The sequence below is a fragment of the Tachypleus tridentatus genome, unplaced genomic scaffold (assembly GCF_004210375.1).
Source record: "Tachypleus tridentatus isolate NWPU-2018 unplaced genomic scaffold, ASM421037v1 Hic_cluster_1, whole genome shotgun sequence".
Lineage (NCBI taxonomy): Eukaryota > Metazoa > Arthropoda > Merostomata > Xiphosura > Limulidae > Tachypleus > Tachypleus tridentatus.
Genome location: NW_027467777.1, coordinates 32,255,917 through 32,271,698, shown reverse-complemented (window position 1 = coordinate 32,271,698; position 15,782 = coordinate 32,255,917). Strand labels below are relative to the sequence as shown.

Below are 15,782 nucleotides of genomic sequence, written 5' to 3'. Positions count from 1 at the left end.
CAATCACGTGCATGCTGCCATATTAGAAGGTTAATCACCACCTTCAGCACCGAACAGACAAGATACAGCATTCTGATTGGATGGATGCGTTTCACCTCAATTACGTTTCATGACTAAGGTTCATCACCGAACAGACAAGATACAGCATTCTGACTGGATGGATGCGTTTCACCTTAATTACGTTTCATGACTAAGGTTCAGCACCGAACAGACAAGACGCAGCATTATGACTGGATGGATGCGTTTCACCTCAATTACGTTTCATGACTAAGGTTCAGCACCGAACAGACAAGATACAGCATTCTGACTGGATGGATGCGTTTCACCTCAATTACGTTTCATGACTAATGTTCAGCACCGAACAGACAAGATACAGCATTCTGACTGGATGGATGCGTTTCACCTCAGTTACGTTTCATGACTAAGGTTCAGCACCGAACAGACAAGATACAGCATTCTGACTGGATGGATGCGTTTCACCTCAGTTACGTTTCATGACTAAGGTTCAGCACCGAACAGACAAGATACAGCATTCTGACTGGATGGATGCGTTTCACCTCAATTACGTTTCATGACTGAGGTGAGAATAACATATTCTGTTTCACTATAAACTGGTCCTGTGAGAGGTCTGTCTGTTTCACCTTACTTAGTTTCATGACTGCACTCAAAGATTCTACACGTTTAACATGCATGTCCCCCACTAGTACAGCGGTAAGTTTGACATGCATGACCCCACTAGTACAGCGGTAAGTCTACAGATTTACAACGCTAAACTCAGGGGTTCGATTCCTCTCGGTGAACTCAGCTGATAGTCCCAAGTGACTTTGCTATAAAAAAACACACACATGCACGTGCCTTTGTTTAGTTTGCTAGCTAATCACTAGGTCGCGCTGGATCCAAGCGAAAAAAATTGGTGAATGAAGACAAAGTACGCACATGAGGTAATACAGTGGGTGGAGGACAGCTGCTAAGGTGTTTGGATGTGATATGCGTAAAATTGTCTCGCTAATGTAGTTTAACGTTCTTTAAAGTTCCAAGTTTTATCCTGACACAGAATTATCCGTTCAAAATCTTTTATCACTACTTAACATCAAAGCAAAGACTCAACGTAGGTTAAGGACATTCGAATCCTTAATTTCAAATTATAATTCGATTGGAGGAAACTCTTTTTGTGCTATTCGGCAGTCGCAAGTCACGTGATAAAAAGTTTGCCCAGCTTCACTGAACGAGTTTTTTACAACTAATGAGTACTCGTACTTACATCATTTGTCTTTATTTTAAAGTTTTTAAACAAGTCACAATCGGCGCTGTTCATATTTGGATTGAACATAATAGACCATCCATTAAAGCTTCATTGTAAGGTCAGTTTTGAAGGTCTATTGGCGCCATCTAGCTTGGGGATTACAGTTTCGTATAGGCTGCAAATGTAATATTATCAGGATATTAAAATGAAAGAAATCTTTCCTTTCGTGCTAATAGTGAAAGACTAAATGGTTTCATTGCTGAGGATAAGATGAAACCATCAAAGCAGAGTTTGGTCATGTGATTAGTGTTAGAGAATGTAATAATTTGTTTCTCATCAGCTACTGTCTGTTTGTTTTTCTGTTTTTGAATATCGCGCAAAGCTACACGAGGGCTATCAGCGCTAGTTGTCCCTAATTTAGCAGTGTAAGACTAAAGGGAAAGCAGCTAGTCATCACCGCCCACCGCAAACTCTTGGGATACTCCTTTACCAACGAATAGTAGGATGGACCGTCACATTATAACGCCCCCACGGCTGAAAGGGCAAGCATGTTTCCTGTGACGGAGATTCGAACCCACGACCCTCAGATTACGAGTCGAGTGCCTTGACCACCTGGCCATGCCGGGCCTGCTCCAGTCTGAAAAAAAACAAAGAAACAAATGGGCGTAAAGTTAGAGACAATCCAGTAGATGACACATTACTTTCAACCTGAGCTCGGCATGGCCAAATGTGTTACGTTCGACTCGTAATCCGAGGGTTGCGGGTTCGAATCCCGGTCGCACCAAACATGCTCGCCCTTTCAACCGTGGTGGCCTTATACTGTGACGGTCAATCCCACTATTCGTTAGTAAAGGAGTAGCCCAAGAGTTGGCGGTGGGTGGTGATGACTAGCTGCCTTCCCTCTAGTCTTACACAACTAAATAAGGGACGGCTAGCGCAGATAGCCCTCAAATAGCTTTACGCGAAATTCATAACAAAGAAACAATACTTTCAACCCTCTATCGTCAAATTCCAGTACTAAAGATAATTCCTTAACACTTGTGAATATTATCAATACAAAGGTGATTCAAATGGTGAAACTCCATTTGTTCCTTGTTTTAAAAAACTAATCGTAAAATACACGTATTTATAAACACAGCTTTTGGATATTTCTATACACATAAAGTAATGTATACTTCAGGGTAAATTTCGCCTGCGTTTTTATATATTTATTCCTAACAATTTTTTATAGAACTCTTGGACTATTTGTTCATTTGTTTCTTCTGTTTCAGTCATCCCATTACATCTTACGCTGTAGGCATAGATTTTCCAAAAGGGAGTTAGGTTACTTGTTGTTCAATATTCTTAGCATTCCCATTACAGATCCACAGTCCCTTGCATCTGAATTGCCTCGTTTCAGTCTCTCCCGCAAGGGAAACACGTACATTAACCACAAATGATTACCATGGTAGAGGCGAACAGCTGTTTAGCAGTGTATAGGAAAAAAAATATTACAGAGAATGAAAGTCAGGGGCTGAAACACCTGTCGTAACGAGAGGTTGACAGGCTGAATAAAAAAAAACAGATATATACCAAGACTACACAAATGAAACAAGTAGAGAAGCAGGGCTACACTGATTTATATAGGGCGAAGAACAACTTTTCACCTTTAATGAACTTTTAACCTATAAGCGCAGCTCTAAAATAAAGTTATCTCAAGTCCAAATAGAACATTTAGAAATAGAATTAACATTGAAATACATTTAAAAAGAATATTTTCATTTACATACATTGAATTTGTTAATTTTAGCAATCACTTAATCGCAATAGTTAGCTTTATTTCGTAGAGCAATTTTAATAAACCAATCTTATTTTATATGGTAAGCCTAATAAACCAGCCTTATCTCTTATAGTAAGCCTAATAACTAATCTTATCTTATATGGTAAGCCTAATTTATCAGCTTCATCTCTCATGGTAAGCCTAAGATATCAACCTTATCTCTTCTGTTAAGACTAATAACCATCCTTATCTTATATCTTTTTGTTTGTTTTTCTTTGATTTGTTTGGAATTAAGCACAAAGCTACACAATGAGCTACCTTGTATGGTAAGCCCTTTCTCTTATGGTAAGCTCAATAACAATATTTTACTCCTATGGTAAACCTAATATACCCTTCAACATAATCCACGGTAAATTTCCTAATTACAAAATAAATGGAAAAAGGAAATACTGTTAACAATTTCTGTTTAGATTTGGTGGCATTCGCGAGTAAATTGAGATCGGGTAATAAATAAATATCGTAATAAAAAAGGCTTAACGCTTGACATCAAACAGTATTATTCAGTGACGAATTAACCAGAACGAACAGTAGGCAGTTTCATATCAGCCAGAATGGTTATTAACTTCTCCAGTAATTTTTACGTTGAATATTGAAGTATTTCAAAATTATTAAGTTTAGTGAAAGGCTATTTGGTTGGTCAACTTTGAGTAAAAACAAACAAACAAATGAAGACAAGTGAAGAAGGCGTGTTGTCTCTGTGTTAACTGTTATTTGTGTTAAACAAGATGTGAAACTGTAATACGTGTAACCCAATCACTAGCTAGGCCTTCTTTAATAAAATTTTTAATACAATATTTATAAACTGTCCCTAATCATGTGCGAGGGTCTCGGAAAGTTGGCGAAAATTATATTTTACATGACAAGGATAAACAACAACAATAGTCTAAGAGAGCAACCAGTCATGTTTAAGACAAAATCTTAAAACACCTTTAAACATTGTAAATAACTGACAACCTCAATCAAGTCAAACTTACTTCGCTTATTGCCAACAAAAACAAAGGTACAGTAGCAGTAATAGAAACAAGTATCACATTAGTCTTAAAAGACAACAGTAAATCTGTCAAAAGGGTAAAACGGTGCCACTTTTATATGGAAATCAAAGACTTGAGTGTTAGGCTTAACCATCAGATAAATGTACCAACCATCGTCGGCTTGATTCGTTCCCAATAAATGAAAGTGTGCACTTCGAAACGTTAGGGTTTTCGTCACCTCCCCTATTTCTCTCGTCCGCGGCTAAAAAAAAAAAACGAATGTAAAAAAACTTCAAGTAAGGCGACCCTGCTGTAATAGGACAAGTGTTTTTTTGTTGTTGTTTTTTTATCTGCTGATAACCTGAGAAACCGTCATTACTGTTCTACAGGTCAACGTACATTAGATCCTCTAGAGGTGTAAGCACAAACAGTGAGTCTTTTGTACGTAAAATCTTCGTATCGTGTTTCTATTTCTCATGCAACAACCTATATTTTGCTGTAAAATATATTTCGATGTTATTATGATTAACAATGTCGTAATAAACTAGCTAAGTAAATAACGAGTCATTCTTTGTGTTAACCCTATTTATGGTTAACACCAGATGCGTCACTGGGTGATTAAAAGAACAGCCCATAGGCGGGGGAATTTGCGGGGCTTCAGTATGATATCCATTATGGTTTCCTGTTCTGATTTTTTGTAAGACACCAAAATTCAGGGTTCTGTCAAGCAGAATTGGGGCAAAGGCTTCGTGCACCAGCGTCTGGCGACGCCTCTGGTTGAACACACTTCACTTTGATTTGTAAATGACGTTCGGTTAAGATAATGCACACTAAACTGGTTAATCAAAGAATAAGAATTATCTCACATCAAAATACTCAAATTAAACTGGTTAATCAAGAAATGAGGGTTATTTCGGATTAAAATAATCCAAATTAAACTGGTTAATCAAAGAATAAGGGTTATTTCGATTAAATAATCCAAATTAAACTGGTTAATCAAGGAATAAGAATTATCTCAGATTAAAATAATCCAAATTAAACTGGTTAATCAAGAAATAAAAATTATTTCGGATAAAGTAATCTAAATTAAACTGGTTAATCAAAAAATAAAGGTTATTTCGGATTAAAATAATTTAAATTAAACTGGTTAATCAAGAAATAAGAATTATTTCGGATAAAATAATCCAAATTAAACTGGTTAATCAAGGAATAAAGGTTATTTCGGATTAAAATAATCCAAATTAAACTAGTTAATCAAGGAATAAGGGTTATTTCGAATTAAAATAATTTAAATTAAACTGGTTAATCAAGGAATAAGAGTTATTTCGGATTAAAATAATCCAAATTAACTTGGTTAATCAAGGAATAAGAATTATCTCAGATTAAAATAATCCAAATTAAACTGGTTAATCAAGGAATAAGGGTTATTTCGGATTAAAATAATCCAAATTAAACTGGTTGATCAAGAAATAAGAATTATTTTGGATAAAGTAATCCAATCTAAACTGGTTAATCAAGAAATAAGAATTATTTCGGATAAAATAATCCAAATTAAACTGGCTAATAAAGGAATAAGATTTATTTCGGATTAAAATAATCCAAATTAAACTGGTTAATAAAGGAATAAGATTTATTTCGGATTAAAATAATCCAAATTAAACTGGTTAATCAAGAAATAAGAATTATTTCTGATAAAATAATCCAAATTAAACTGGTTAATCAAGGAATAAGATTTATTTCGAATAAAATAATCCAAATTAAACTGGTTAATCAAGAAATTATCTAGGATTAAAATAATCCATATTATAGTACAAAATAAAATAATAAAATAGAACAGTAGATTATTTGTGTATATAGTTTTGTTATTTACTCTCGAACACAACATCAGTTTTTCTTAATTTCGCGCAAAGCTACACGAAGGTTTTCTGAGCTAGCTTTCCCTAATTTAACAGTATAAGACTAGAGGGAAAACAGCTAGTCATCACCACCCATCGCCAACTCTTGGGCTACTCTTTTACCAACGAATAGTGAGATTGACCGTCACGTTATAACGCCCCCACGACTGAAAGGGCAAGCACGTTCGGTGCCACGCGGATTCGAACCCGCGACCCTCGGATTACGAATCGAACCTCCTTAACATACCTGGCCGTGCTGGGCCTTCTGGGGTTAACCCGCGACCCTCAGATTACGAATTGAACCTCCTTAACATACCTGGCCGTGCTGGGCCTTCTGGGGTTAACCGAACACTTGTATGTTTTATTTCATTCTTTCTTCAGCTAAGTTCACTCATAAAAGAACAAAAGTAGAGTAGATATAAATATATCACTACTACAAGACGTCACAGACCAATAAGTAACCTTATTGGTGAATTATCTCCAGTTCATTCCTGTGTCAGACCAATAAGTAACCTGATTGGTGAATTATCTCCAGTTCATTCCTGTGTTTATCAGAGTAACTCTATTCAATCTAGGTAAGACTTTAATATCCTTGCTTGTTTATTTGAAGATAAACACAAAGCCACAGAAAGCGACATCTGTGCTTTGCCCATCACGAATATTGAAAGCCAATTTCTAGCATAGTTTTTGTGTTATCGGTATGATAAAGTGTTAAGTTTGGATCACGATCGAAAACAGAACTGTCATGATTTACTTTCGCTAGCCAATTTTTAGTTCCCGTTGTGTTCAAGGGAAAACAAATGTATTTATGAAAACATAAACATGCTTTGTTTAAATCAGTATTGTAAATAATTAGAAGTTGACAATATCTTCACGCGCCACGAGTTACTTCGCGGCAAAATCTAAATAGCAAGTATCACGAGAAGTTCCGGAAGTTTGTGTGTGTGTGTGTTTTCTTATAGTAAAACCACATCGGGCTATCTGCCGAGTCCCCCGAGAGGAATCGAACCCTTGATTTTAGCGTTGTAAATCCGGGGACGAGTTTATAGAAAACACGAAAAAAAACAGAAGTTTCCCAAACGTTTGTTTGTTGATAAACCGCTGCGAAATAAAGCAATATTTTCTCTCGATTTTAATCTGAACAGGTTACTTTCACGTCTATCAGTACCACTATGGGACTAAAGGATGCTGGGTTTATCTAGAAAAATGAATCATGTAGCAGTGAAAAAAAACAGGAACTCTCTTGAAACAGGACCTGAATAAACAGGAACCGCCCTTTTCAAAGGATTTGGACTAACAAAAACAAAACGTTAAAAACAACACTTGTCCCGGCATGGCCAGGTGGGTTAAGGTGTTCGATTCGTAATTCGAGGGTCGCGGGTTAGAATCTCCATCACAACAAACATGCTCGCCCTGTCAGCCGTGGGGGCGTTAAAAGTGACGGTTCATCCCACTAATCATTGGTGAAAGAGTAGCCCAGGGTTTGTGGTGGGTGGTGAGCACTAGCTGCTTTTCCTCTAGTCTTACATTGCTAAATTAGGGACGGCTACCGCAGATAGCCCTCGTGTAGCTTTCGCGAAATTAAAAAAAAACAAAAAAACTTGAAAGCTAACTTCTCTATCAAGAAGAGCTATATTTATAACCACCATATTTATAACAATAATAGTTTTCCTATCTAGCTGTGCTGTGAAACTGACAATCCCGGTACCACAGCGTGTCAAGTTTTCACCTTTATATTACAAGCAAAACCAACAGGTTATCTGAAAAATCGCCAAAGCGGCGTAAGACTCTCTCTTCAATGTGTCATGCGCTCTCTTCACGCACGTGCCTCCGAACTTCAGTCGGGCTCGACTCGCTAGACTAACTGACGATACAGTTGAAATAACAGCGCTACTGATTACTAACCACGTGGCTTTTAACCCTTCGTGAAACGATTTGTTAAACAGCCACATATCCTTACCTTTCCTGGATTTCATTGTGGCCCAGTATTCCTGCTTACGTATTCCACTGGAATATGATGGCAGTCCACAAAGTGAATGAATCGGCGATGACACTCTATCTTACACGACGAAAACTGAAGCTAATATCAAACACGAATACTGCTCGCGACAAGGACGTAACCACACTGCAACGAATGGTTTTGTTGCCGCTAGTATACAACCACGTGGTTCTACCAGTTGCCTGTTAGTAGAAGTAATGGCCACCTGAGGGCACTATAATACAGATTCGATATTTTTAACGCAAATATTTAAAACTGAAAACGTGCACGATTAAACGCAGTATATTATAAAGATTAGGAAAAATAATTAATAATTATTTTAAGTATATTATATATAAATATATATATTATATATAAATATGGACACAACATTGCCGTTTTAATATTTTTTATATTAATACGTTGTCATAGAAACCTCAACTGACGTAACGTGATACGACAAATAAAAAGATATGACGTAGTCTGTAAATTAAACTAGAAATTGAAACCAAATCTATAGCCTGATGAAACTACTAAAACTAATTATAATATTTTTACTTTTTATTGTACGAGGGAAATATTAATAATTCAATTCTGTAACTTCGGTCAGACAAGACCTAGTCGTTAGCATGCCACACTCAGGGTCCGAGGGTTTGTGGTTTGCATCTCGTTGCCTCAAAAATGCATTTCGCATGTTTGGCGTGACAGTATAATAAATTTCAGTATTCGATTAGAGTAGCCCAAGATTTGACGGTAGCACATGCTGCCGCCGAGATTCTTCCATTTAGATAATCAGCTCGGAATTAGAGACGGCTATACACGAATACGAGTAGTCCACGCGTAGCTTAACCAACTCCAACTCAAGAGGGCGTTATGATGATGATAATGCACGCGCATTACCAATGACGTGCCCTTTTGCCTTTAAAGACAGTTTTTTTTTTCTGTCATAAAACTGAAATCAATTACGTAAAGGCACACCTGATTCTACACTTTGTTTGATACGAATTATTGGAGAGTAGGAGATGATTTTATAATTAAAATAAATAGAACTAGGGGACTTGCAGACTTTTATAGTAGAAAAATAATTAATATAGTCTGAAGAATTTACATGCGTAAGTATAATATTTAATTTTACATTTTAAAAAATACTTATAAAACTAGTTGTGTAGGAGTTAAAGAAACGGTTCATAGTTTTATATGTGAAACAAGAAGTAATCCCCACAGTCCCCTCTAATATCCCCCTCAGAAAACACTCTTGCACAATGATACTTCAAAATCGTCCTTTTTGTCGATGGCCCCACCCTGTTACTGACAAGTCTCCCTTTACCCACCCACCTCGATGCTGGTAAAGTAACCTTTCTGTCAATGACCGCTGCCCCTTAAACGACCTTTGATCCTTACTAACATTTTAACAGTTTTTATATATTCACGTAAACACAGAAGAAAGAACCCACAGAAATCGCACGTTACACAGCGGTAGATTTTGTGCATTTGACAATTGTGTATCGATGCTCTGTCCACCGCTGGTATCAACACCCGAACTACAGTGTTTTTATAAAACCATCAGTAAAATCGTCTTGAAGCGTCTTACTGTAAAGCTACATAATTTGTTACGCTCTCTCTTTCTCCATCGCAGGGAATTGAACCAAGAATTTTACGTTGTAACTCTTTAAACATCAGCCTCGTTCCGTGTTCACTCTGCAAGACACGAGTAAGACAAATAGACTGGAACTCCACCATCACATGATGGCGAAACCATGCAAACTCAGACTTCATCTCTTAAATTTGAAACAATCCATTCTCCCTGTGGGACAGCAGTAAGTTTCTGGACCTACAAAGACAAGCTGGATACAGTTACCCGTATTGGAATCGGCAGATAGCTTGATGTGACTTCAAGCATATTCTCCTAAAGTTAAAATTTCTAGTAGGTTACACCAGCTGTCAGACTCTTAATAAAACCTGTACTGAATTACCATAGCTGTTAAACTCTATGAAACTTTCTTCTGAGCTATACTACTTATCAGCTTGTTTAGCTGATCTTAGGAAAGTTTCTCCATGGAACTGTATTTATATCTGGGTATCACAACCATATAAAACTACAACCTTAAACAAGCCTGTGTATACACGCTATAACGTGGCGTCATTGTTTAATACCTCTCAAGGACAAAAATTATAATGTCAGATAACGAAGACAACTGAAATAGAGAGATAGACCAAAAATAGAAAAGAGAGAAGGTTAAAAATTACATTAATGTGAAACCGTGCACGTATTGTATGGTGTTGTAGTATTCTATAGTATATGACAAGATACAATACCAATCTATCCTTGGTCATCATGTAGTATTCTATAGTATATGACAAGATACAACACCAATCTATCCTTGGTCATCATGTAGTATTCTATAGTATATGACAACACCAATATATCCTTGGTCATCTTGTAGTATTATATTGTAGGTGACAAAATACAACACCAATCTATCCTTGGTCATCATGTAGTATTCTATAGTAGGTGACAAGATACAACACCAATCTATCCTTGGTCATCATGTAGTATTCTATAGTAGGTGACAAGATACAACACCAATCTATCCTTGGTCATCATGTAGTATTCTATAGTAGGTGACAAGATACAACACCAATCTATCCTTGGTCATCATGTAGTATTCTATAGTAGGTGACAAGATACAACACCAATCTATCCTTGGTCATCATGTAGTATTCTATGGTAGGTGACAAGATACAACACCAATCTATCCTTGGTCATCATGTAGTATTATATAGTAGGTGACAAAATACAACACTAATCTATCCTTGGTCATCATGTAGTATTCTATAGTAGGTGACAAGATACAACACCAATCTATCCTTGGTCATCATGTAGTATTCTATAGTAGGTGACAAAATACAACACCAATCTATCCTTGGTCATCATGTAGTATTCTATAGTAGGTGACAAGATACAACACCAATCTATCCTTGGTCATCATGTAGTATTCTATAGTAGGTGACAAGATACAACACCAATCTATCCTTGGTCATCATGTAGTATTCTATAGTAGGTGACAAAATACAACACCAATCTATCCTTGGTCATCATGTAGTATTCTATAGTAGGTGACAAGATACAACACCAATCTATCCTTGGTCATCATGTAGTATTCTATAGTAGGTGACAAGATACAACACCAATCTATCCTTGGTCATCATGTAGTATTCTATAGTAGGTGACAAGATACAACACCAATCTATCCTTGGTCATCATGTAGTATTCTATAGTAGGTGACAAGATACAACACTAATCTATCCTTGGTCATCATGTAGTATTCTATAGTAGGTGACAAGATACAACACTAATATATCCTTGGTCATCATGTAGTATTCTATAGTAGGTGACAAAATACAACACCAATCTATCCTTGGTCATCATGTAGTATTCTATAGTAGGTGACAAGATACAACACTAATCTATCCTTGGTCATCATGTAGTATTCTATAGTAGGTGACAAAATACAACACCAATCTATCCTTGGTCATCATGTAGTATTCTATAGTAGGTGACAAGATACAACACTAATCTATCCTTGGTCATCATGTAGTATTCTATAGTAGGTGACAAAATACAACACTAATCTATCCTTGGTCATCATGTAGTATTCTATAGTAGGTGACAAGATACAACACCAATCTATCCTTGGTCATCATGTAGTATTCTATAGTAGGTGACAAGATACAACACCAATCTATCCTTGGTCATCATGTAGTATTCTATGGTAGGTGACAAGATACAACACCAATCTATCCTTGGTCATCATGTAGTATTCTATGGTAGGTGACAAGATACAACACCAATCTATCCTTGGTCATCATGTAGTATTCTATGGTAGGTGACAAGATACAACACCAATCTATCCTTGGTCATCATGTAGTATTCTATGGTAGGTGACAAGATACAACACCAATCTATCCTTGGTCATCATGTAGTATTCTATGGTAGGTGACAAGATACAACACCAATCTATCCTTGGTCATCATGTAGTATTCTATGGTAGGTGACAAGATACAACACCAATCTATCCTTGGTCATCATGTAGTATTCTATGGTAGGTGACAAGATACAACACCAATCTATCCTTGGCCATCATGTAGTATTCTATGGTAGGTGACAAGATACAACACCAATCTATCCTTGGCAATCATGTAGTATTCTATGGTAGGTGACAAGATACAACACCAATCTATCCTTGGTCATCATGTAGTATTATATTGTAGGTGACAAGATACAACACTAATCTATCCTTAGCCATCGTTTAGTTCTGTGAGACAGGCGTGCTGTTACAAGTTCTGTCAATTCTTGGTCATGATGTAGTGTTGTTAAACAGTTTGACTGATACAACTTCCATCTACCATTCTGCTGTCAATATTGTACCCACTTTCGAAACACAGCTAGTATAATGGTATTAAAGCTATTTTTCAGAAAGTACATTTGTTTGTTTCTCCGTCAGATTGCCTACCTTTCCATCTAGCTTAGTTTGTCGTTTTTACAATACTCTTTGTTTGGTTTACCTACGTGTGTGTCCAGATTAATCGAAAGTAAGTTTTATTTTTAGCGTCCATTCCACTTTTTACCTTCAGTATGGCACATTTTATGGTTCACATTATGTGTTATTTTCTGAACAATGATATCGCGAGGAATCAGCCCCTTAAAGAGTCCACATGCCAGCTGAAAATTAACAAAACTAAAGAAAATGAAGGTATTTCACTGACTCATTCCAGCGTTACAAACTGTGGGTAAAAAAGTGAAGAGGAAAACATATTTTGAGTACTCGAAACGGTTATACACTTTCAGGCTTCTTTCGCGTATGTACGCAAAGTGATACTCACCCATCTTAAGATATATATTTTTAAAAACTCGATTTTCACCTGTAGAGTACTGCTGAGCCACATTCAAGGCTGGGAGGGGAGCATAGAGCTGAATATAGTTTTAGGAATTCTGTTAACTCTGCTTTTCTTCCTTTTAATACAGAGTTAATTACAGGCCAGTGGTTAATGTACTGGGCTGTGGACACGAAGTTCCGTGGTTTCCAAAAGACAAAATTGCAATCCACATTTTGGGGGCATGTTTACGCTGTAAGATTGATGGTAAAATGTCACACACACATATATATATATATATGACCCAACGGGGGTCACTTTCAACATTGTTTATAATTGTCATTCATATTTACCTCCTGTATTCTATATTGAAACATGTCTGTTAATAAGCATATAAGTGCATAGTGACTTTTCGAACACCCAGATATCACTTTGTATTGTATATACACATCACCAGATTTGAAATTTATATTTATTAACCCACTATTAATTTGGATCAGTTATTAAGCTTCTATTAAACATTTGCTAATTAATTAATTAATATTAATCACTGAGTTGATATTTAAGCTAATATTAATTACTTTGTTAATCTAGAATTAATTATCGTTGATATGTCATTAACCTTTCTTGATAGTTTTCTTACAGCAAAGCCACAACGGGCTAACTGCCGAGCCTAATCGAACCTCTGATTTTAGCATTGTAAATCCGTAGACTTACCGCTGTACTAGCGGGGGATTCTGGATAAAAGTGAAATTAGTGGCACTTTGAGTTGTCAAAAAGTGACCGCTGGGAATTATCATCTACTACAGTTCATGGATCTGTCGTCTGGTATGGACAATCACGAGTTGCTAAAAAGTGACCGCTAGGGGCTATCATCTAACTCAGTTGATGGAGGTCTCGTATTGTCTGGTATGGACAATCATAAGTTATTAAAAAGTGACCGCTAGGGGCTATCATCTAACTCAGTTGATGGAGGTCTCGTTTCGTCTGGTATGGACAATCATAAGTTATTAAAAAGTGACCGCTAGGGGCTATCATCTAACTCAGTTGATGGAGGTCTCGTCTCGTCTGGTATGGACAATCATAAGTTATTAAAAAGTGACCGCTAGGGGCTATCATCTAACTCAGTTGATGGAGGTCTCGTTTCGTCTGGTGTGGACAATCATCAGAATTGCATCCAATGATAAGAAATGTAGTTTATGCCAAAATTGCAGTAGAAGACAAAAAGCCTTGTTTTCATTAGCCAAAGCATATCAGAGGTTCCAATATGGTTGGTCTTTTTAACAACAGATGTCGCGAAAATAAAGTTTACGTGTTTACTCGGGATAATTATACTCGACTCTTTTTTATTCTTTTAGTTTTTCTTCAGTTGTATCCTTTTATCTCGGTTCACAATTAAAACTGAGAACTGTGTTGTAGAACTGTTAATAACAGTTTAAGTTACAAAGTAAATAAAACTGGCAGACACCACACTTTCTTCAATAACTACGTTTGTTTCAGCTTACCTGAAGAGGTCGTCCTAATAAATTTAATACTCTGCAAAGTTTTATTTGTTTCTTTTTTATTAAGCACAAAACTTGCCAAAGAGCTACCCGTGCTTTGCCCACCACGGGTATCAAAGCCCGGTTTCTAGCAGTGCAAGTCCGTGGACATCTTGTTAAGCCACCTGAGGGAAATACTTTGTAAGATTTTAAAGAGATAATAATTTAGGCCTAAGTTGTTGTTTACCGCATTTTATCCACTTTCCTATTCTGTAGGAAATAACTTAAGAAAAGAGATAAAACACGGGTTAAAATGTATCAAATGTATTAAAACTGTTTCAACAAACCATTATCCAACTAAAAGACTGTTAACTTATATGAATTACCAAATAAATCAAATAATCAGAGAAATGTGTATTATAATATTTCATGTGATTGTTTCTACCTTTGGTACAACATCTAATAATGTTTCCAGTTCACGTTACAATATATACTCCAGATCCCAGCTCGCTTCCTTACAATATATACTCCAGATCCCAGCTCGCTTCCTTACCATATATACTCCAGATCCCAGCTCACTTCCTTACCAAATATATTCTATATCCCAGCTCACTTCCTTACCATATATATTCCAGATCCCAGTTCGCTTCCTTACCATATATACTCCAGATCCCAGCTTGCTTCCTTACCATATATACTCCAGATCCCAGCTCACTTCCTTACCAAATATATTCTATATCCCAGCTCACTTCCTTACCATATATACTCCAGATCCCAGCTCGCTTCCTTACCATATATACTCCAGATCCCAACTCACTTCCTTACCAAATGTATTCTATATCCCAGCTCACTTCCTTACCATATATACCTAGATCCCAGCTCACTTCCTTACCATATATATCTAGATCCCAGCTCGTTTCTTACCATATATACCTAGATCCCAGCTCACTTCCTACTAAATATATTCTATATCCCAGCTCACTTCCTTACCATATATACCTAGATCCCAGCTAATCTCCTACTAAATATACTCTAGATCCTAGCTCACTTCTTACTATATATACTCCAGATCCCAGCTTGCTTCCTTACCATATATATACCTAGATCCCAACTCACTTCCTTACCAAATGTATTCTATATCCCAACTCACTTCTTACCATACATACCTAGATCCCAGCTCACTTCCTTACCAAATATACTCCAGATCCCAGCACACTTCCTTACCATATATACTCCAGATCCCAGCTCGCTTCCTTACCATATATACTCCAGATCCCAGCTCGCTTTCTTACCATATACACTCCAGATCCCAGCTTCGCTTCTTACCATATATACTCCAGATCCCAGCTCACTTCCTTACCAAATATATTCTATATCCCAGCTTCACTTCTCTACTATATATACCTAGATCCCAGCTTCACTTCCATACCAAATATACTCCAGATCCCAGCTCGCTTCCTACCATATATATACCCAGATCCCAGCTTCGCTTCCTTACCATATATACTCCAGATCCTGGT

At 36.8% G+C, this 15,782-nt stretch overlaps 1 protein-coding gene across 4 annotated transcripts in view; it reads right to left on the bottom strand.

The window, feature by feature from the left end:
• The window catches only part of LOC143241646 (uncharacterized), a 54,010-nt gene extending 45,938 nt beyond the window's left edge, over positions 1–8,072 (bottom strand). For 2 of the 4 annotated variants that reach the window (XM_076484835.1, XM_076484838.1), the window contains exon 1: positions 7,889–8,071. In XM_076484835.1, the coding sequence (XP_076340950.1) occupies positions 7,889–7,904 (16 nt within the window). In that variant the 5' untranslated portion in view covers positions 7,905–8,071. Of the gene's footprint in view, positions 1–4,204; positions 4,296–7,888 lie in introns of all 4 variants that reach the window. The other 2 variants (XM_076484836.1, XM_076484842.1) reach the window with 2 other exon arrangements.
• Between the last annotated feature and the right edge of the window lie 7,710 nt (positions 8,073–15,782).